At 37.7% G+C, this 23,399-nt stretch overlaps 1 protein-coding gene across 1 annotated transcript in view; it reads right to left on the bottom strand.

Moving 5' to 3' along the window:
- The window catches only part of CNTN6 (contactin 6), a 235,538-nt gene that overhangs the window by 49,183 nt on the left and 162,956 nt on the right, over positions 1–23,399 (bottom strand). The window contains 1 exon segment of the mRNA XM_047746509.1: positions 20,855–21,005. Within this exon segment, the coding sequence (XP_047602465.1) occupies positions 20,855–21,005 (151 nt within the window).

Below are 23,399 nucleotides of genomic sequence, written 5' to 3' on the forward strand. Positions count from 1 at the left end.
CCTAGGATATAGAAAACCAGAGATTTAACTATAACTAAAAACTTTATAACATGGTAAATAGTATATTTCAACTTACCATCTAATTTTTTAAATTAGTAAGAGATGGTAAAATATAGTAAGAAAACTTACTCTATGATAACATAGATGGAATCAAACCACATAATCATAGCCCTAATTTTATGCAGAATAATTATACAGAAAATAGTTTAAAAAAGTGAAATTTCAAGTTCTGTCACATATTAAAATATGGCTTAGCAGAAATGATTAAAAAAAAGAAATGATTAAAATAAAAGAAAGAAAGAAAGAACAACCAACTAAAATCAAACTGTACTAAACAGTTGACATTTTCAGGGAAGGAAGAAAGCACCTATAAAAATTAGCTGAAACATTTTAATTCATGGTTTTGTTAATATTCATAGAGAAATATAAGGACTGACTTTTTTTATTCTTCTTTTGGAATATTCTAAAAGGTAGTTTAAAATGGTATCTAGAGGGATAGAAAGGACATACTAATGAAATATATTTAAATATTCTATCTTGATTTCATGTAAGCTTCTTTGGTGTTTAAAACAAAACACAGCCACAAGCACTGATAAGCTTGACTATCAAAAACTTTGAGAAAACATTCTGGTAATAAAAATAAAGATTTTTGTGAATAATTAGTAAAGAGAATATAGTTATAGAGACAGAAGCATAAGGCAATCAAGTGATTACATAAAATATATATTTATATGTATATTAGGACCTAATGCAGAGATTATACTACTCATAGACAATAAAAGCCTAAATGAAAAAATGTGAGCATCATTTAATGTGGTATGGCTTCTAAAAATTCAAAAGCAATTTAGAAACAGAATAGAAAGCCCAGAAATAAACCTGTGATTATAGGTCAACAAATCCATGCCAAAGGAGGCAAGAAGATTGGGAAAACTGGAGAGCTATATTCAGAAGGATGAAAATGGACTACTTTCTTACAAAAACTCAAAATGGATTAAAAACCCAAATGTGAGACTTGAAACTATAAAACTCGTAGAAGAAAATATATGCAGTAATTTCTATGACTCTAGTCATAGGAATGGTTTTTTTTGCTATGTGTCCCCTGGTAAGGGAAACAAAAGCAAAATTAGACTCTTGACCATACCAAAATAAAAAGCTTCTGCAAGGCAAATGAAACCATCAACAAAATGACAAGTCAACCTACTGAATGGGAGAAGATATTTGCAAGTGATATAATCCAGTAAGTGGTTAATACCAAACATTTATAAGGAACTTACACAAATCAACACCAAAAAACCCCAAATAATCCTGTTTAAAAGTGGACAAAGGACCTGACTAGACATTTTTCCAAAGAAGACATACAAACGGCCAACAGAAACATGAAAAGATGCTCAATACCACTAATCAACAGGGAAATGCAAATCAAAACCGCAATGAGATATTACCTCACACCTGTCAGAATGGCTAAAATGAAAAAGATAAGAAATGACGAGTGTTGGTGAGGATGTGGAGAAAAAGGAACCCTCATACAATATTGTTGGGAATGAAAACTGGTGCAGCCACTGTGGAAAACAATATGGAGGTTCCTCAAAAAATTAAAAATAGAATTATTATATGATCCAGTAACTCTACCACTAGGTATTTACCAAAGAAAACAAACACACAAATGCAAAAAGATAATGCAACCTTATATTTATTGCAGCATTACTTCCAACAGCCAAGACAGGGAAGCAACCCAAGTGTCCATCTATGGAAGAATGGATAAAGGAGGTGTGGTATATATGCAATGGAATATTACTTGGGGGAAAAAAAGATCTTGCCATTTGCAACAATAGGAATGGATCCACAGAATATAATACTGAGTGAACTACTCAGAGGAAGCCAAATATCATTGATTTCAGTCATATGTGGAATGTAAGAAACAAAACAAAGAAATAAATAAATAAAGAAAGAAAGAAAGAAAGAAAGAAACAAACAAACAAACAAAGAGTCTTAAATACAGAGAACAAACTGGTGGTCACCAGAGGGGAGGCAGCGGTGGGGGGGAGTGGGCTAAATAGATAAAGGGAATTGAAAAGAAAATTTAATAGCAATTTAAATATATAAATGGAAATGGAGCAATGCTAATACTTTCTTCCTTCTAAACTTACTCAGCAAATACTTACTAGTATCTACTGAGTTCTAGGCAGGATGTTAGATGTTATAATAGAAATAAGAGTAACAGGGTGTTAATTACCAAGGACACACTTCTCTATGAATAAACGCAGTGGTCAAAATCCAAGGAGGTTATTACTGCAGGTCAACTCTACACAGGCCCTCTACTAATTGTATAATAAATGTCAACTCAGTGAATCCTTAAGTCAAACCCCTAGGCTCACTATTGGTATCATCCCTAATTTCCTGATGGGGAAACTGAAACAAGGGAAGAAGCAGGAGTGTACTCAAGTTATTCACTAGGTAGTACAGGGCCCAGATTCCAACTTGTCTTTCTCTTTGGACCAGGAAGCAACTATCTAGGCAAATCACTTTCACTTCAAGTTTCCAAAGCATAGTTTACCAACAGTATAGTTACTAAGAACACAAACTTGAGCAGTTTATTCATTTTACATATGCATTCCTTTGTACAGAATAACCTTTAATATTGGAGACTCTACTCTCACCTTCAGAGAGTCCACGTGCACATTTTCTCAGGGTTCTAAACTGTTGTGACACCTTAAAGGCAAGTTTGATATTCTCTACTATGTGAGAGTTTAACCCTAAACATGCGGCAATAATGATGGCAAGACTGATACTAAGAATTATTTTTCTTCTTTTCCATGCCATCCTATGCAATAGGGTATTATTAGCAGAGTTATTAGCAAACATGGAGTTTCAGGTCAAACTGCTTTGCCTGTTACTGAATCTGAGCCCTAACATTTAGTATTTATAACCACTGGGCCAAGTTACTCAACATGCCAAGTCCTCAGTTTCTCATTTGTCCCATGTGGATAGGGATATTACTTGTGTCAGAGAGTCATGAGGAGTGAGTGACATAAACTATTTAAAATGCTTAGTTTAGCAGTAGGCCTGACTGCTAGTTAGCAGTCAATAGGTAGGTTTTAAATGAACCAACTTCTCATTCTGCCAAAGAATATAGGCACTTCTGTAACTCCATGAACAGTGACAACATTGTTTTTTGTCACATTCCATTTTGAACAAAGAGAACTGAGGGGCACCTGGGTGGCTCAGTGGGTTAAAGCCTCTGCCTTCAGCTCAGGTCATGATCCCGGGGTCCTGGGATCGAGCCCCACATCGGGCTCTCTGCTCAGCCGCGAGCCTGCTTCTTCCTCTATCTCTCTGCCTGCCTCTCTGCCTACTTGTGATCTCTGTCAAATAAAATAAATAAAATCTTAAAAAAAAAAAAAAAGAGAACTGAAAGATATATATCAGGCTCTTTAAAAGGGGCCTAATGAAGGGAGACTCTTCCCAGTACTAAGTTTCGCTGCTTGAGACCCTTCACTGAATTCATGCACCCTCCCAACTGTGTTATTTGTCAAGTTACTCTTCCTGACCGACAATGTTCTCATTTTTATTTTGGGAAGGAATACAGAGTTGCTATGATAATTGAATTAATGAAATGTTAGTGATTAATCTCATGCTTACTCTTCATTGGCACTAGTCTTTGGCTTTTGCTCTCCTTCATGACTCAGAGTGGGATTTTTGATTCTCATTTTGGCTCTGACTCATGCCTGATGTCTGAAAACTCTTTTGTCTGATTGGATTCATCAGTACCTTTTTAGGTTTTAACTATCATGGTTATTAGTCCTGGACTGTGTTGGGCTTGGTGTCACTGGGTTCTGAAACTCAACTTTCAGGGTTTGTATATTTCTTCTTAACACTTCCAATATAATCAATTCACAGTTAAGTGATAAACACCCTTCCTCCCCAGTCTCTACTCAAATATTCACTTAATTAGTGTGTTTCAACTGTTGGCACTATTGAATAGAAAAATTTCCCCCAAATTACCAAAGCCTAGTACTCTAGATAATTAAATCACAAGTTAAGGCATTTGCATTTAAAATATTCTGTAAAAATTAGAATGTAAAGACATTACATGCGTAGATGTATCATGACCATTCAACATTTGAAAAATTAATAGCTGGCATTTGTAATGTACTACACTATTCATCTAATTGCATTGTGGGCTTTAAAAAGGTAGGAACTCAGTAGCTCAAGCTGTTTCTGACAGTCAGGTGACATTGGTAGATTTTATGGTGGCATTAGAAAATAGAACATGTGGAAAACTGAACCAACAACACATGTAAGCATTTCAAGGTTAACTGATAAGTTGAAGGAACACTATATGAAGTGATTGAACATCCAACATTTCAGTCTACCTACTGTCAGGGAATGTTAGGAGCATAAACAGAAAACAAAAGTAATAGTCTACCCATTTGCCTCATTTCATACCCGTTGCCTTCTACTTGATGTGTTACTATGAATGAAATACCAGGAAGATGGACTACCAATGAAATGAACTTGTGGACTCTTTTACCTGAAATGCATGTCAAATTTTGTGTCATTCTGAGGAACTACAGAAAGACTAATGTGGAATGTTTTTTCCTGTGTTGCGTGTGATAAGCTATCTATTATAAACCTCTTAAATATAATAGAGATTATCATTCACATCTAGTTATGACTACAGTGAATCTAATATATATCCAATCTTTGGTTAACCTACATACAGAAAACAAATCTGTATACGTAGATCCCACATGAATAAAAAATGATGAAGGCTCTATTTTTATTTGTTTGTTTGATATTAACCATAGCCCAGCACCAAGTTTGAGGATGCAGAAGATTAGCAATAGCTAAATTTCTTAAATTACAAGAAATTAGGACATTGGGCAATTATAATTTCTTATTGCTGAAACTAGAGCAATACTGCTATTTTTATAGTTAGATTATTAACTGGAGTATTGCTTCCAGTTCTGTCTAAAGATAATACTGTAGACCATGAAATTTTAATTGACGGTCTAATTTTACTGATATCTAGAAAATGTAAAATAGATTGGATTAAAATGAGTTAGATATGAAGTAGAAAAATGTGTATAAATTCTGACTCTACACAATTTAGGTTTTAAGTAAAATGTCCCACTGGAATTCATTTTAGATCAAATATTGATATTACATTTTAATAATTTTAGCACCTGATTATCATAGCTAAAGTGTGATAGGTATGCCGATTTCACTGCCACTTAATAAACTACCTCTTAAAAATTCCTTATTTTATTTATTTTTTATTTTTTTAAAGATTTTATTTATTTATTTGACAGAGAGAAATCACAAGTAGGCAGAGAGGCAGGCAGAGAGAGAGGAGGAAGCAGGCTCCCTGCTGAGCAGAAAGCCCGATGTGGGGCTTGAACCCAGGACCTGGGATCATGACCTGAGCTGAAGGCAGCGGCTTAACCCACTGAGCCACCCAGGCGCCCCAAAAATTCCTTATTTTAACAAGCTACAAAAAATGACTGACATGATCTACAAACAAGTAAATATCAAAGCTAGCTCATTTAAATCAAAGTAAAAGTTCTCATTCTCCTCTTTTTAAGGCAATAACTTTAAATGACTCTAATGGTAATTATACACAGGAAATAGCTCACTCCTCTGGCCAAGGGAAATTTAAAGATGTAATCAATGGATTAATGCAACCCTATTTTATCATTCTTTAAAAGACCATCAGAGCAGTAAAAATAAAGCAAGAATGAGATCACACACACACATACACATGAGAAAGAGATGAAGATAGAACAAAAATGAAGTCCTATCTTAAGAGATGACTGCATGGGTGATAGAAAATAAAATCTAGCCTCTCTACCAAGTGATGTAGATCATTCTCAACACAGCACAGCACACAATCTTCAGTCAGTTCTAAATGAGAGGAAACACAGGCTCTTCCCAAGTACCTAGCAGAGGATTTGCCCTCCAATCTGCTTACCTGAATCCCACCCATCTTCCCAAGCCTACTCTGGATTCCCACTGTTAAAGGCCCACCTTAGGCATTCCCTCAGGTTCTCTCAGTACCACTGGCTGTCAAAGGTCCAGATAATACAGCCCCATCATAAAATAGCAGCCAGCATATAAGTCCCTTTTTCTTTCTTTCCAAAGACTGCTCCCACATAGCTTCTGTCTAGAGATAGTCTGTGTGGCTGACTGATGCCAACTTACCAGCTGTGTGTTTCTGTTCTTTTTTTTTTTTTAATTATTTTTATTAGCATATAAAGTATTATTTGCCCTGGGGTCTGTTCTTAAAATGAGTCCATAGCCAATGCAATAAAATATGATCCTATATTGTTGTCTCTGTGTACCTGCCTCATTCTTAGCGGTTCCCCAGGGAACCTGGCTAAAATATGCAGCTTCTTGACCACAAACTGCAGTAGTTTCTCTTCCTCTCTCTCCACATATTAAAGATGAGTAATTTTCTGCATAGCAATAAACTGATACACAAGGAGGTTTAATACTTTACTTAACCACAGCCAGGATGCAGGTCTTCTGATCCTGAGTTGGTCCTTTTCCTATTGAATCATTATCTGAATCATTATGATACCTTGTATTTTGAATTTTCCTTTTTTTAAGTTTTTTTTTTTTTTTTTTTTTTAAGAGCAGTTTTAGCTTTGCAGTAAAATCAAGAGAAAGGTACAGATTTCCCGTATACCCCCCATACATGCATAACTTCTCACGTTATCACCATTCCCACTGGTGGTACACTTTTTACAACTGAGGAATCCATATTGGCACATCATAATCATCATAATCACCCAGAGTCCATAGTTTACCTTTGGACTCACCTTCGGTGTTGTACATTCTTGGGATTTGGAAAAATATGGAATGACATGCATCCGTCATTGTAGTATCACACCAAGTATTCTCACTGACCTAACATCCTCTGTGCTCTACCTGTTTATTCTTCCCTCCTCGAACCCCTGGCAACCACTGATCTTTTCGCCGTTTCCATAGTTTCATCTTTTCCAGAATATCATATAATGCAATCACACAGTATGTAATCTCTCGAACGGGCTTCTTTCACTCAGTAGGATGCATTTAAAATCCCACCATTTTCTCTTCATGGCTTGATAGCTCATTTCTTTTTAGCACTGAATAATATTCCACTGTCCAGATGAACCCCAGTTTATTGATTCAATTGACTTAAGAGTATCTTATTTGCTTCCAAGTGTTTGCAAGTATGAATTATGACACTATACATTATAGTGTGCAGACTTTTGTATGGACATAAGTTTCAAGTCCTTTGGAAAAATATTAATGATAGTGATATTTGGGTTGTATGGGAAAAGTATGTTCAGTACTGTAAGAAACCTCTAAACTGTTTTCTCAAGTGCCTATACTATTTTGCATTCCCGCTAGCAATGAAGAAGCATTCCTGCTGCTCCACATCCTAGCCAGCATTTGGTGTTAGTATTCCAGATTTTGGCCATTCTAACAGGCAGGTAGCAGCATCTCATTTTAATTTGCATTTTCCTGATGAAATAAGACGCAGAGAATCTTCAAATACATGTTTGCCATCTCTGTATCTTGTGTGATCTTTGGTGATGTGTCTCTTAAGGTCTTTGACCCATTTTTCTATTGGAGTTGTTTTCTTATGAATTTTAATCACTGCTTGCGTATTTTAGATAACAGTTCTTTATCAGATGTATATTTTGAAGATATTCTCTCCTAGTCTATGGCTTGACTTCTCATTCTGTTGGCATTGTCTTTTACAGTGCAGGTTTTTTTTTTTTCCTTAATTTTAATGAAGTCCAGCGTATTATGTGTTTCTTCCACAGGTCTGCTCTTGCTCTATTGGAAAAGTCATGGCCACACCAAAGGTCACCTAGGTTTTCTATTTCCTTATCTTCTGGGAGTTTTATAGTTCTCTGTTCTACAGTTGGGTCTATGGTACATTTTGAATTAATTTTGGGGAAGGGTGTAAGGTCTGTGTTTAGATTCATTAATTTTTTTTTTTTTTTGCTTGTGGCTGTTCAATTGTTTCAGTACCATTTGTTGAAAAGACTATCTTTGGTTTGCTGTATTGCCTTAGATCCTTCACCATAATTTTCTTTTTGAACAAGTTTTTACTCCCTAAATAGACTGTAAAGTTAAGTTTTTTGAGGCGTGTGATATAGGAGTTTTAAGACCATCTAAAGTCAGCTTGCCTTTTTTGTGTTCTCGCTCCCCCTTTTTGGGTGTGGCATATTGGAAGTACTTGCTTGATTTTCTTGTAAAATTTACATGTAAATGGGGATAATGGTAATAATAACAACATTGGTTGGTTTGGGAATTAAATTTTAAAATCTAATGAGAGCCCCCAAAATGGTAAATATCACTCTTGATTTCTTTGTATTCTCTAAGAATATCTACAACTCATAGGTACTTAGTAAATATGCTTTCTGACTTTATTTATTCTTAAGTCCTTAGCCTTTTCTTTGTAGGTCTACGAGTATATTTATTAATATTATTAGTAAATTCAGCAAACCAATATGAAGTCACTTAGCCAAATAACTTCTTTGCTTAAAAATAAAAATATAAAAATAGGTATAAGCAAACTGTTTATTTGGCCAATCGACTTTCTGTTAGTTTGCTGACACCATATAAAGCAGCAGAAGAACTGAAGAGATACGTTTAAATCAGTCTTACCAGGGTTAAGACTTGAGTATATAGACCAAACCTTAATCTTCTTTTGTACAATTCCATTCATGAAAGTGAAGGATTAACAAGGCCATCATGAAAACTTTGAAAGTTATTATGTGGATATGGACCCTGTTGGGGGTGGAGAGGGCATTCCTAATTAAGTGATTCACAGAAAATACAGCAATTATGCCTGTACTATTTTCTTAGCTCCAGACAAATAACAGTGTTTCTTTGGTGTCCTGAACTGAGTTACATGAAGCACAGTGTGTTTAAATTTATATGTGCAATGGGAGCTGGGTAAGGCAGGAAGAGTAAAGACGAAAACCTACATCAAGGGGCATCACCAACTGGCAGCACAAATACATTCAATTTTGCTATGTCCTGTCAGAAAACACATTTCTCTTGGTGCCTAGGGGAAAGCAGCCATGCATGGGTGCCCTTAGGTTGCCCCTTTCACACCATTCTCAACAAATGAGATGAACATCTATTTTAAACACATTAAATAATAATAAAGAAATGCTTCCCTAGAACTGATTAATCAAACATGATTTGGGATCATTACACAACTAACTGAAAGGGTTTACCTCGCAAAGAATTGTTTAGAAGTCCAACCGGCAGATTAAAATGGACTCAAACACCTTTTAATTTACATGGAAATAAAAACATCGCTGATGCCAGTGTCTGATTTTTTTTTTTTTCAATTTCTGGTTTTGGCAGTTGTATTTTATGCCTAATGTATAATTAACTGGTGTGAACAGCCAATGTTTCAAAGTTAAGTCCTTGGTTCAACTATCCTAAACTCCAAAGCAGAAACCAAGCATCAGATATTCAGACCTTAAAATTCATCCTTGTTCAATACACCCAAATAATTTAAGCTCCAGCTTTCTAGTGGCTGACACACAACACAAACACAGATTCTGGGTGACTGAATTGTGACACAAATTAGGAGACAGCAGATAAGAGCAGTTGCTAAATAACATAATTATTTGGTGTCATGATGTGTCTTTATTCCGATGGCATGCCAGAGTGCACTGCTAGGCTGATTCCCGTGAAATGTTAAGGAAATGTGATTTAACATTAGCAAAACAGCATCAGATGGAAAGCTTAGCTAAATTAATCCAGTGTAAGAGGCCTAAGAGGAGTATTTAGCTGTTCAGTAGAGGAAGGGAAGGAAAGATAAAGGAAAGCGTCTCCATTTGCTGCAGTATTTTGGGATGCTGGAGAAAACACAAAAGGGAATTAATACAGATTCATATGCTAACATGCCTTACAACCCAAGCAAATCAAAAGAAAAGATGGGAAATTATAAAGCTGACAAAGGACAAAAAAATTTGTAACGTAGGACTTAAGAGACTTTTTTTTAAGTAGGCTCCTAAAATAACTACAGGAGAACCAATTGAAAACACAATGGGAGAGAGAGCTGTTTAGAAAGGAATGGAGAAGTTCAAACATTGTCAGAACTTTTGGCTACACTTCCATTACACTTATGATGATGAGACTATTGTGTGATTTTTGTGAGACTTTGAAAGTTTGCAAATGTAATGTTGTATCTGCAGCATACTTTGAGATAGACAAAATTCAAATACAGCCCTGTGACCTTAAACCTGACCTATCCCTGAAGTCCTTGGTTTCCCTCAGGCACTAAAAAAAAAAAAAAAAAAAAAAAAAAAAAGTAAGGGACTTGGGCTGGAACATTTATGATTATCACCCCTTTTCATTCTAGCTCTGTCCTTTGTATATTTCAGAATATGGTGTATCTGGGAAATGCTTTCCCCTTCCATCTTGAATATGGTTTTGGTGATGAATGTGAGTGGAGTTTCCAATTCTGGATCCCTTTTGGCTACTGAATTATTATATTCTTCAAGTCTACAGAACTAAGCTTGGCTGCAAATGGGATACCAACTTGGATGTGACTCTTTTTTAACTTTAATGATTTCTTCTTCCCAATTATAATACATAATTTCATACCTAGATCAAGTCTTTCATGGAGCTTAGCGAGTTTACCCTTATTTATTAAATTTGCATATCTATGTCTATATGTCACCAAAAATTATATTGTATGTTACATTAAAAATCCAATCTGTCATTTGAATATTGTAGGTGTAGGAAGCTAAGCCACTAAGAGGACTGATTTATTTTATTGTTGTGAATTAAGACTCCATCTATCAGCACTATGACAAAATATAGACTTATCCTATACTTTTTATTGATGTAAAAGTAGAATTTGACTGTATATACCACTGTTTTGGGAAGAGTTGTAGTTTAAGCAACAACAACAAAAATGAACAAATAATGTGTATGGCATGATGGTTTGCTTTTAGCTCCACAGCTGGGAACTACATGACTTTGGAAAACTCAACTAAAGGCTTACATTGTGGTGTTGAAGATTACACAGAGCTTTGGAGTCAGAGCCTCCTGGAATGGAATGCATTTCTGCTACTCACTAGCTGTGTGATTATAGGTGTGATGTTTGACTTTGCTAAGCCTTAGTTTTAACCACCTAAAAATACCAATAAATTTAGTACTCCCTTCATAGGCATCTTGTAAAAAGTAAATGAAATGATGTATCTGAGATCTTAAAACACTATTCATCCACGACTGGTCCTATAAGTTGATATTATTACTATGATTATGATTATTATTTGATGAGATTCAGGGTCAACAATGAGAAGGACAGATTTCTGACTGTATTGGGTAATTTAATCTAAGATAGAAAGAAAGAAAATGTGTATAATTCAGTGTCTAAGCATCCATAAGCTGTCAGAGAATCCACCATTGGATGGCTCACAAAATGATTTGTGTCTGTCCTTAGAGGAATCGTATCCTGCACTGAGGAAGGCAGGTACCCATCCACACCTTTCACCTGGCATCATGTATGACACTGGCTATGCAGTAAGACAGCCCACATAAAAAACCAGGTCTTCCAACTCTGTTTTATAGGAAAAATTCCTACATACCCTGCCAGTGCCAGCTGAGTCACCTCCAACCTGCTGAAGGCTTTCTGAACTCCTGTAGTGGAGTCAGTCCTCACCATCTTCTGTCTGTGATGACACACGCCCCACTGCACTGGAGCTGTTGACCCGTCTGCTTCCCCCACGAGACTCGGAGCTCATTCACATTTATAAACCCAGAATTTTTTCACAAGGCCTGTCAAATTGGTTTGCAACTGTGCTTATAAATAAATGAATAGCTTGACAAGTCACACTTGAGAATCAGATTTGTCACTCCAAATCAGCAATTCTCTAACTGTGCTCTCAGGAGATCTAGGGCATTCTCGGGGCACACCAAGGGCTGTTGGGAGGAAGCCAGCTGGTGGAGGCAGGGGGAGTGGGCGGGGCATGGAGGGGGGCTCTGGTTTTCCCTCTAGGACAGGAGCCAGGCTGGTTCAGTTTTAGCCTGTTTTATGAAATGGGCTCTAGCATAAATTTCATTTGGAAGCGAAACAAAAACACAAACATCCCCCTGGACCCCAAACACAATTCTACTGTGGGGAAAAAAAGAACAAAAGATAAAGGAAAATGGGAAATAATAGCCAGTGACTAAAACAACAACAACAAGCCTGACCCTTCACTGTGAAGATATCAACAAGACAGACTTTTACACAAGTGGTTTGGTTTTTGCGTCTTCAACTGGATCATAATTTCTATAAAATAGCAATTCTATCCCTCCTATTTATTTCTATTGGTTTGTTTTCCATATGCCCATCAGCGTCTGTATGGGGATGAGGGTGTAACACAGACCTGTGGAGCAAACGTTTTCTTTCTAAGCTAGGAGCATTGTACTTTAAGCAGATCAAGTAATCAGATCTCTCCTCAAAAGTCAAACTAGAACAAAAGGTCATTTGTATAAATTGCACTAATAACTGACCTTTTCTGTCTACAAAATTATTGCTGTTGAATATTTATGTAAACTTTGGAAGATATAAATGTCACTCAGAAATTAGAAGCAAACACTAAAGTAAGTAGATATTATTCCAAGGATTTGGAGTCATATTTTCAAAAAATAGCTGAACCAAGGACTCATATCTCCTTGGCCGTGAGATAAGATGAAGAATCAAGCATTTTAATATAGGAATCAAAGTTCTGGGGAGAAAGGAGATAAAATGATGTTTCTATTTTTCAAATAATGTGTTTGCATCAAATCGGTGTTTTTCTAAAGGATATTCAAAAATCTGGCTTCTCTTGAGAGCAGAGGGCGTGAACTTATTTTAAAAATGTAGATTTCTTGGGGTGCCTGGGTGGCTCAGTGGGTTAAGCCTCTGCCTTCGGCTCAGGTCATCCTGAGGGTCGACCCTCAGGGTCCTGGAATCGCCCCGCGTCGGGCTCTCTGCTCAGCAGGGAGCCTGCTTCCTCCTCTCTCTCTGCCTGCCTTACTGCCTGCTTGTGATCTCTGTCAAATAAATAAAACCTTTAAAAAAAAATGCAGATTCCTCAGCCCTGCGTCCTACCTACTGACTGAAAACTTGGACATAGCTCTGAGAGCTGCATTTTTCACAAGGATCTTACGCATGATCAAGTTTGAAGCCTACTGATACAGACTACGAATTCATAGCAACTCCATAATGAAGCTTATGAATTTCTCGTTTTAAGATACACTGAGTACAAGAATATAAAATGCCATTTACTTGTGAACTTTTTCACTTTGTCATATTTGCCCTTGGTTTAAAGCTACAGGATGTTATTACCCATCATTAAAATACTTTAAATAGAGAACTACAGCAATAACAGTCTAACCCAAGGCGGTAGTGTAAAAGAGCGCACACCCAGCTGGGCAGGCTGAATTTAAGGGCAGGCTTTACATCTTTAATGAACCTCAGCTTTTTCCGACCATGGCAGGCAGGTGGTTTTGCACGCATTGTGTTAAAGGGTCACTGCTCCAGATCAGTGGAGGCCAGTGGGGATAAAGAAAGGAGGATTGGATGGCAAGGGGGAAAAAATGAGGGCAAGACTGACAGGGGCACACAGGATTTCAGCTTGTTAAATCTTTGCGTGACAGAGGCAAGAGTATCAGATGGCTCTTGACATCTTCAGCATGTATTCCCTTGGAAAGGCTCACCTTAACAAGGCTCTCAGGAGTTGAGTATGAACAATTTAAAATTTTATTACAAAGAGGCAGCACAGAAGGGAGATTGTAATAAGCCTGGCATTATGCAGACTGTCATTCCTCCTTAAACATGGGAACATATGGTTCATTTGCCTATTTGATGCTCATGCTACCTGATGTACTAAGCACTATTACATTAAGTAGTTGGTGATACAAAATAAAATTAGGTTTATTTGCTTGTTCCATTAGGAAGCTTTGCAAGGAGGAGGAAGAGATGGAGAAGTCTGCTTGCTGGATGCTGTGTTCTGGTTAAAGTTGCACTGAATAGACTTGTGGAGGGGATGTTTTTTAAGGTTGAGCACTTGGGGGTAAAGGTAAAAGGAAAAGGAACAGTGGTGAATTAGAAAGCAGACAGTGAAAGATACATAGAGAAGGGTCAAACAGGAAGGGAACATCATATAACTGGCTCCCTTATATTCAAGCAGATGGACTCCCATTAGCTGATGCCCCACAAGGTAAGATGGTCATGAAAAGTCTCCAAGGAGAAAGAGGAATTGGAGCAAAGTGTTGGGCAATGGGCTACTCAACCAAAGGAGCTCCTATGTCTAGCTCATTAGCAAAAAGTGGAAGGAAGACAAACTAATTTTTATTCTGCTCATCTTCTGTGTCACTCTGCTAAGCGTTTCCAAATAGATCCTCCCAAGGGTACATTTTTACTCATGAAGAGAATAAAGATCAAATGACTTGCTCAGTAACCATCAATTCTTTCTTGGCACAGAGAACACCCCGTTCCTCTCTTTCATCCTTCTTTGTCTTCTTTTCTCTCTCATCTCTTCTTCTTCTCTCCACTGATTCACTGCCATCTTTCAACTCCCCTTGCTCTCCCCCCAGCCCTTTCCCACAGCTAACTATTGTGTTCAGGAGGGAGGTCTCAAGGTGCTGGAGTGGCATGCACATGGTGGGCCTGCTAAATTTTGGGCTAGAAGGCAAAAGTACTGATAAGCACCACTACTAGATTCCATGCTATCTGAGGGGTTCATATGCTCCCATAAAGTACATGTATTGTGCCAAGTGTCCAGGGTCATACAGGGTTTAACAGTATCATTACTAAGGGATAAAGCACACAAGATTCATGGATTTGAGAAGGTCTGTTTGTAACTCTGCACCTCTCCCCACCGTGTCTCTCTCTCTCTGTCTCTGCAACCCCAACTGGATAGAGGTAATAGAATTGGTCCTAGGGTACTCAGCAGTTCTTTTATATCAAATGGGGGAAATATGATCACATTTGGAGAACAAATGCCAAGAGATAGAACCTCTACTTTTCAGCTTGATATTTAGTGAATTAGAAAGCATCTTTGTATTTACCTCTTTGAGACTACTAAGGTAAAAGTGGTAGAAACATAACCATATGCAACTATGTGACAACCGTGTTCCTCAGAAATGTGTCTGCATATGAAAAGAAGTAGCCGGTGATGGGTATTAAGGAGGGCACGGATTGCATGGAGCGCTGGGTGTTATATGCAAACAATGAATCATGGAACACTACATCAAAAACTAATGATGTACTGTATGGTGACTAACATAACACAATAAAAAAAAAAGAAAGGAAAGAAAAGAAGTATACTTTAACTTGGAGATATATAAAGTATCTGATATACTGCTTGACATATAGAAGGTGCTTAAAATGGTTATTTTCATTACTAATGACCACTTGTCTGATATATAACTGGATTTTATTTTATTTTGTTTTGCTTTATTTTATTTTATCTTGGGACATGAGAAATGTGGTGGATGTTTTCTTTTCTTTTTCTTTTCTGACAGATGAGGAAGAAATGTGGTAGATTACTTATTCATTCAGCTATCTTTCATTAATAGGAAAAACACTTTATCTCTTTATTTTTATTGCTCAGAGACTGTGCACTCTGACAAAATCTCAGGTGATTTAGGCATTGTATTTAATGCTGCCCGTCAGGGGACAACTTTGAGCTGTCTGTCCAGTGGGTTAACATGTCCTATTAAATTCAGGAGGTGAGCCCTGAACAGGCAGCCAACAGTCACAGAGCACAAGGAGATAAATCTAGGCCTTTGATTGCTGTCAGTTCACTTGCTAAGTGGATCCACAAGGAAAAAAAAGAAGTGATTAATCAAACTTAGCAGATGTGGAATTGATTCCCTCAGTCGCCCAGAATGCCTTACAGAAATAAGCTTAATCTGTATTCATCTTGACTTTCTGTGGTCAAGTTTGTGGTTTTTACCTTGGCTGAAGAGGTAAAAATGTGTAACTGGGACTTACATAAAGATTAGGATCACAGGGGCGCCTGGGTGGCTCAGTGGGTTAAAGCCCCTGCCTTCGGCTCAGGTCATGATCCCAGGGTCCTGGGATGGAGCCTTGTGTCGGGCTCTCTGCTCAGCGGGGAGCCTGCTTCCCCCCCCCCCCGACCCGTGCCTGCCTCACTGCCTACTTGTGATCTCTGTCTGTCAAATAAATAAATAAAATCTTAAAAAAAAAAAAAAAAGATTAGGATCACAGCAATAAAGGCAGCCAATGGCAGGAGAGTATACAGATCACCCAGCCTTTCCACACATACTGTCTTTTCAGTGTCATACAACCATATGGGAGAGACAGGTACTATTTTCCCCATTTTTCAAGTGATTTAACTGAGGACTACTGAGGTTAAAGGACTTGCTAGAAGTTACCAACTATATGAGAAGTAGGGTTGGGACTTGAACTCAGATCCTCTGACTCCCAATAACTAAAAAAAAAAAAAAAAAAAAATTTTCTTATGGAAGGAGAATATGTGTCACATTTTTGACTAGCTTAACATTTTACTCACAATACCTAGTTTAGTATTTGGAACATAAAAGGTGTTCATTAAATATTCATAGAATGAATGAGCACATCATGGGCCTATTAATTATTAAGTAAGTTTTGTCTTAAGTCAGATAGATACAAACAAAGCAAAGTAAATTTTAACCATCATTGATTTAGCAACACAGAAAATATTTATTGAATGTCTGTTATATCCCAGGTTGGAGCTAGCTGCTGGGCCTGTGATGGTGAAGGAGAGTGGGGCTCACTACGCTGTCTTGCTACAGTTCAGTTGCCAGGGCTCTCTAACCTGTGAATCCATCCAATCAGATCATTTTGGCTGTTTTGACAATTTACAGCAATTACAATTGTCTGGCTCAATCACTTTGTCACCTGAGGAAATCGGTGAAATATATATAAAATTATAACTGTGATAGGAGCTGCAATTTTAACCTGGCACACTAATGTTTTACATTGATTTCTAATATATAATCTCTATGCTGGCAGTTACTGCATGGGGATCATGTTTAAATAAATCCAGAAAACAGCGACCTCAAAAGAAAAAAACAAACAAAAACCCCCCCAAAAACCAAGATTATGCTGGTGGTTTTATCCAAGGTCAGGTCACTCATCAGTGATAGAACTGGGATCAAAATCCCTGTTTTCTAACTCCTGGGCAGGGCTCTTTGCAATACACCCCCGTTTTCCCCATAGGAACATACCTTTGCTACTATAGATGCTATTGCTAAATAACTTGTAGTACCAAAAGAATGAGGTGGATGTCATAAGACCATACATTCCCAGCAGGAAACCAGGCAGCCTTTGGACTCTGTAATGCTATCCACCTATTTTTAGTTGTAGGAAAACTTTTCTCCTTGGACAGCCTGCCATGAATACAGGCACTTAAAAAGACAGAAATCACAAAACAGTCAAGACTTCAATTGTTGCACGCAGACCCATTAGAAACATGTTAATTTCTCTCAGAATTGTTGCTTGACTTGAATTACCAATACATGAAATCAGGTTAAACCATGTGAAAACAGCCCTTCAAAAAATAAAGAATCAAGTATGTTCTCCATTATCTGTTGAGTGGAAAAAATCTGGCAAGAGAGATGGGCAACTTGGCATAGAGTCCAAGCTTTATCATTTACTACCTAGGTGATGTATGCTGTCTCAATCCATGTAAAAGTGGAGGAAATTGTCAAAATATATATATTGCCACTATTTTTTTTATAAGTAGGTAATACAGTAAGATTACTTTGAATAGGCTTCTTTTAGAGTCCTTTCAACCATCTCTAGGTAGTTGTGCTTTATTGAAAGCAAGAGGTAGTGACAATGAAATCTCAACGTAGACAGGACCATATAGAAGTTTTATAACAGAAAGTAAAAATGGGCATTTTCCCACATGGGTATTTCCAAGGTCAAGAACTAAAAATGATTCCTACTTGGAATCATTGTAAATATTTAACTGGTTTCCATTTGTGACTCTTTAAATCTTTCTATGTGTACAACTGTGTCATGTTTTAACAAGATATGAGAGGGTAGGAATTACATTTATTTTTCTGCTTAAGTGAAATAAGCAGTGTGGCATTTAAAAATGTATATTGGGGGAAATTGGAAGGGGAGGTGAACCATGAGAGACCATGGACTCTGAAAGGGGCGGGGGGGTGGGAGGTTGGGGTAACCAGGTGTTGGGTATTGGAGAGGGCACGGATTGCATGGAGCACTGGGTGTGGTGCAAAAACAATGAATACTGTTACGCTGAAAATAAAAAAAAAAATGTATATTGGGACTCAACGTTCTGTCTTTGAGTTTAGGACCTGGTTCTATAAAATTCCTTCTTTCTTTCCTCTCCTAGCTCCCTCCTTTCTTTCCTTCTTTTCTTTTTATCACAACTCTAATTTTTACCTTCAATGTCTTTGGAAATCACTACGATTAGATGACAAAAAAGCCATTAAGTCAACACAAACTGAAGCCTAGGTGCTGCATTTCCCAGTAAGCAGCAAGAAACCATGCACTTAATGAAACCATCAGGTCAGAAGGCAATAGGAGAGCAGACAGGACAGAAATCATGCAGAGACACAAAGTCTCACCGAACTGGCTGTATGACCTTTGCAAATTACTGCTTAAGGTAATCTATAACTGGCAGAGATATACGTCTGTAATTACCATGTACTTTGGGGCTTAACTTTATTTTTTTTCCAATTTTTTAAGATGCATGTTCAGGAGATAATTTTGTTTGTTTGTTTATTTTCTTTTGTTGAGACCTGTAATGAAGTCCTATAGCAGTGAGAGAACAGAATTACAGAAGAAGCATCTGTGAATAGAAATCGCACAGATCACTCCTTTAATTATAGTGAGACAATGCTTAATCTGATATGCTGTGACTATTCACAGGCTAAAAAAAGATCCCAAATTCATTCTACGTGGGGCAAAGCAAAACAAACCTGAAAAGCCATTTTAAAAGCAGTTTTCCTCGTAATCTACAAAACTTTTTTCCTCTTTTTCATATTTTATTCCAATCCTCTTCCCTCTCTTTCTCCTCCCCACATATACTGTGTTTGAGTTTTTAAAGGTTATAGAAAGTAAACAGCAGTCTTTCCTGCTTAGTTGTGGACCTTCAGTCACTTTAGGAAACAAAGTAATCAATTTATCTCAACTCTCAGTACAGACCGCTATTTGATCCTGTGCTATCTCTTGAGTTGTCCGGTTCTACCGCAGTGTATTCAAACCTCAATTAGATTTCAGCAATCAAAGAGGAAACATCTAAGAGGAATCCACATCCAAAGCTCTTGAGAATGCTTGCAATGATTTCCTGGCCTGTCTGCACTGAGGAAGGAGCCCAATCAGGGCCAGGGCAACAGATTTCCCTTCATCTGTCCTTTCTCCTTAGCTCTGAAGCTTCTGTTCTTCTGTCTCAAGGTGTCTCCTCTAGAAGAACTGGTGACGCCTTACATATTCAAACTTTTTTTTTTAACACATTCATTCATTCCATGGATATTTTTGAGTTTGGGTTCTATGCCGAAGGCATACGGCATGCGCAGATAAATTTGACAAAATCCCTGTCCTGGGAAAAGCTTCAGTGTAAAGCTATAGAGGCCACTGGAGACAGAAGACAGTAAGGGAAGAGAGTGCCCTAGAAAGGTCTTTCTTTTGTGTATCTTGTCATGTCAGGAGAGGGTCTCCGAGGCACTAGATATAACTCTGATAGCACTCTATACAACCAGCACCATTTGTTTTAACCTCCTTTTCTCTCTCCCTTAACCATAAAAGCAGTCCTAGATCAGAAATAACAAGATGGTGTCCCTGCATCCAGCCTTTGGGCATTTATACTGGCTCAGAAAATTCAATGCCAACACCCCGGTTTCTAGTTTTTCTTGAAATGTTTGAAGTTCTACAACCCTGTCTGAAGTTCTACCCTCCCACAAAACAACGTGTGCCTGAATTTGGAGTGACTATGTAGTTTTGGTGCAGAACTCACTCCCCTGGCCATCACAGCCTTGTCTTGTAAGACTGGCAGACTGCCATTTCTCATCACACTTCAGCTGTCCCTTCTTTTACCTGGCCTGTCTTGTTTGTTTATGCTACCTTCCTGGTCAGGGACACATGGGAGTTAATGGTACATATAATGCCGGCAAAGAGCTCACTGAAACTTTTTCACATCTTCAGCACAATGGCTCATTCCACGGCGTATCTGATCACACAGTAGCGCACGTGGATCATTCCAATAGAGCTCAACTACCCACTAGTCATCTCTAGGTGTACAAGGTACTACAGTACAACTCAATGAAATATATTCTAAGTAGAGAAAAACACCTGTTTTGCTCTATCTAAACTCTCCTAGAAAACATGCCAGTGCTGATCCAGGATTTCTCAATCACATCCAGAATAGATGGAAACCTCTCTTCTTTCTCTACAGGAACCTCTCTACATTTTTTTCATGTGGTGAATTCATTTTGTCATGGGGCGAACACCTGTGTGACTATTTAAAAACCACAACACCAGGTGTGTGAATATAAGTGTCTCTTTTGTGTAATGCTCTTCTCACTGATTTCTCAGCAGGCTGGGTCAGGAAAAATCTTCAAGCTGAATATAGAAAAAGGTCTTAAAGGATTTTTAAAAATATATTACAAGTGCATGCACTAAATATATTGCAACAAAATTATACAAATAGGCCTTAAGTTTATAAAGTTCTTTAGTTTTTGCTACCATGTGGAAATGTTTAGTATCTGTGAGTACCCAGTTTTAAGTTTATCATAAGGGAGAGAATTTTAGAAGACTTAGATTTGCAAGACACTGTACCACAAAATAGTACAAAATATAACACAAAAGAGCTTTATTTACCTTTTGCTTTGTTTCAGGCTCTCCATTCCTCTTTTCCAGGAGATAGTAGCCCTAGGAAAGGCATTTGGCTTGCATTCCATAGTAATATCCCCACCAACTTGAACAACTGAATTTTTTTTAATGGGATTTTTAGAGAAATCAGGAGCTGAGGCTAAAAACAAAATTAAAAACAAAATTGTTGAGTTACGTCCTTAATTAACATGTGGTAATGTGATGTGGTATACGAGACAAAATTTAATATTTGTACCCAGAACTCTCAAGCTATTTTGCTCACACTGTTCTAGGGCCAGTTACCAACTTGGCATTTTGGAGTTCTATTTTCATTTGAAAAATGAAGATGACAACAGACATCACCTCAGAAATTTAGTGGAGATTAAATGATATAATATCTGTGAAGAAGCATAGCATACTGTCTGGCACAGAATATGTATTCAAGGGCGCCTGGGTGGCTCAGTGGATTAAAGCCTCTGCCTTCAGCTCAGGTCATGATCCCAGGGTCCTGGGATCGAGCCCCGCATCGGGCTCTCTGCTCAGCAGGGAGCCTGCTTCCTCCTCCCTCCTCTCTGCCTGCCTCTCTGCTACTTGTGATCTCTGTCTGTCAAATAAATAAATAAAATCTTTAAAAAAAAAAAAGAATATGTATTCAATAAATGTAATCTATTTTTTTTTAAGATTTTATTTATTTATTTGACAGACAGAGATCACAAGTAGCAGAGAGGCAGGCAGAGAGGAGGGAGGAGGAAGCAGGCTCCCTGCTGAGCAGAGAGCCCGATGCGGGGCTCGATCCCAGGACCCTGGGATCATGACCTGAGCTGAAGGCAGAGGCTTTAATCCACTGAGCCACCCAGGCGCCCCAATAAATGTAATCTATTTTTGTATTGGTGCAAGTCATTGGCATTAACAAAAGCCAGTTGGACTGAGGGAAGAAACGAGTTATAAAGAGTCACATTCTTAAGAGGTTTATAGTAAAGAGGGTGAAGACGGTTCTGAAGAGCCAGAAGGGGGATCTAAACCCTAATTAGGGAAATCACCAAATCTATTCCAGTCAAAGTAATGATCTTAAATATGAAATATAGAATAGCAATGAATTAAATCAGGAATACTCTATCACTATGTCAGATTTCTTCAGGCAAGCCTTTAACCAGCAAAATGGAAATACTCTGCCTTCTGTAGAAGCAGGCAGGCTGAGCAGAAATTTAAAAAAAAAAAAGTCTTTGTCAGTTTCAACTTTGTCCTCATTCGATAAATGTTGAACAAATACTAGTTAATGAGAGTGAGAAATTATTAGACTGCTTGACCTCTGAGTCTTTCCAGCTTCATGAATGGGGGAACCCATGTGTCTAATCCCCATCCCTAGTCTAAAGTCTAATTGAGCTGAAATTCTCTCAGATATGCCATACTCTTTTGTCTCTGGGCATTTCAAGTATTGTTTCTTTGCCCTTCCATGGACCTGTGTGTGCTTTCTTTTCAGATCTCAGCTTAAAGAGAACGTCCTCAATTTAGGGTTATATTCAACTTGCCATGAAGTCTGACAACAGCTACTCAATTATTGACCGTAATAATCATATTTTAAATTTTAGGTTTCTTTTCTCAGTGAAACTATAGATTTTATGAAAGTAAAGATCACTTAAGTATTGATAATTATATTTTCAGTGCTTAGTACACATATATGTTCAATAAATAGTAGTGATTCAAAGAATAAACAAACAAATCAATGGCCATTGTCCAAAAGCTCTTGAAACCTTGCCTCTTTGCTTGATCTGTCCTCTCTTTCCTCTCCTTTTTTCCTATCATGAAGAAAAATTTGTGATTAAAGACACTAATGGTTATTTATTGTGACAGATACCACTTTGATTATCATTCTCAAACTGCTTCTATCCCTAATATTTCACTACCAGGACTTATCTGTCCAGCTTTCTTTGAGGTCTGGGTGATCATGTAGCAGGGTTCTAGTCATTGGCATAGAAGGATTTTACTGTAAGGATGGAAGACGATTTTGCATTTTCTGATGAGAGGTATAAATTTGGTCACGTTTGTCCCTACCTTCCCCTTCTCCTTTAAGTAGGGACTTTATTTCTGTAGCAATAGCAGTCATCCCCTCAAGTCTATACCCATGAGGGAAAAGTGTAAAGAAGAACATCATCAACCACAGTCCCATGGCTCAGCTACCACCCCTGAACTTCTTGTTAAGAGAAAAAAATAAATACCTGCTTAAATCATTATAAATTGAGATTTTCCTTTCTTTTCTTTAATTGGCAGGTGAAAACATTTTTTTTTTTAAATTTGAGAAAGATAGACAGAGAGATAGTAAAGTGAGAAGGAGCATGATCAGGGAGGAAAGAGAGAAGGAGACGCCCCCACAAAGCAGGGAGCCCAATATGGGGCTGCATCCCAGGACGCTGGGATCATGAACTGAGCCGAAGGCAGACACTTAACAGGCTGAGCCATCCAGGCACACCAGGTGAAAACATTTCTAATGGATAATTTTGAACTGTACTCAAAACATCATGTGCTAGGATCAGCTTTGGAGGAGACTTTTTCTGGT

This window comes from Lutra lutra, chromosome 1 (genome assembly GCF_902655055.1).
Source record: "Lutra lutra chromosome 1, mLutLut1.2, whole genome shotgun sequence".
NCBI classification, from domain to species: Eukaryota; Metazoa; Chordata; class Mammalia; order Carnivora; family Mustelidae; genus Lutra; species Lutra lutra.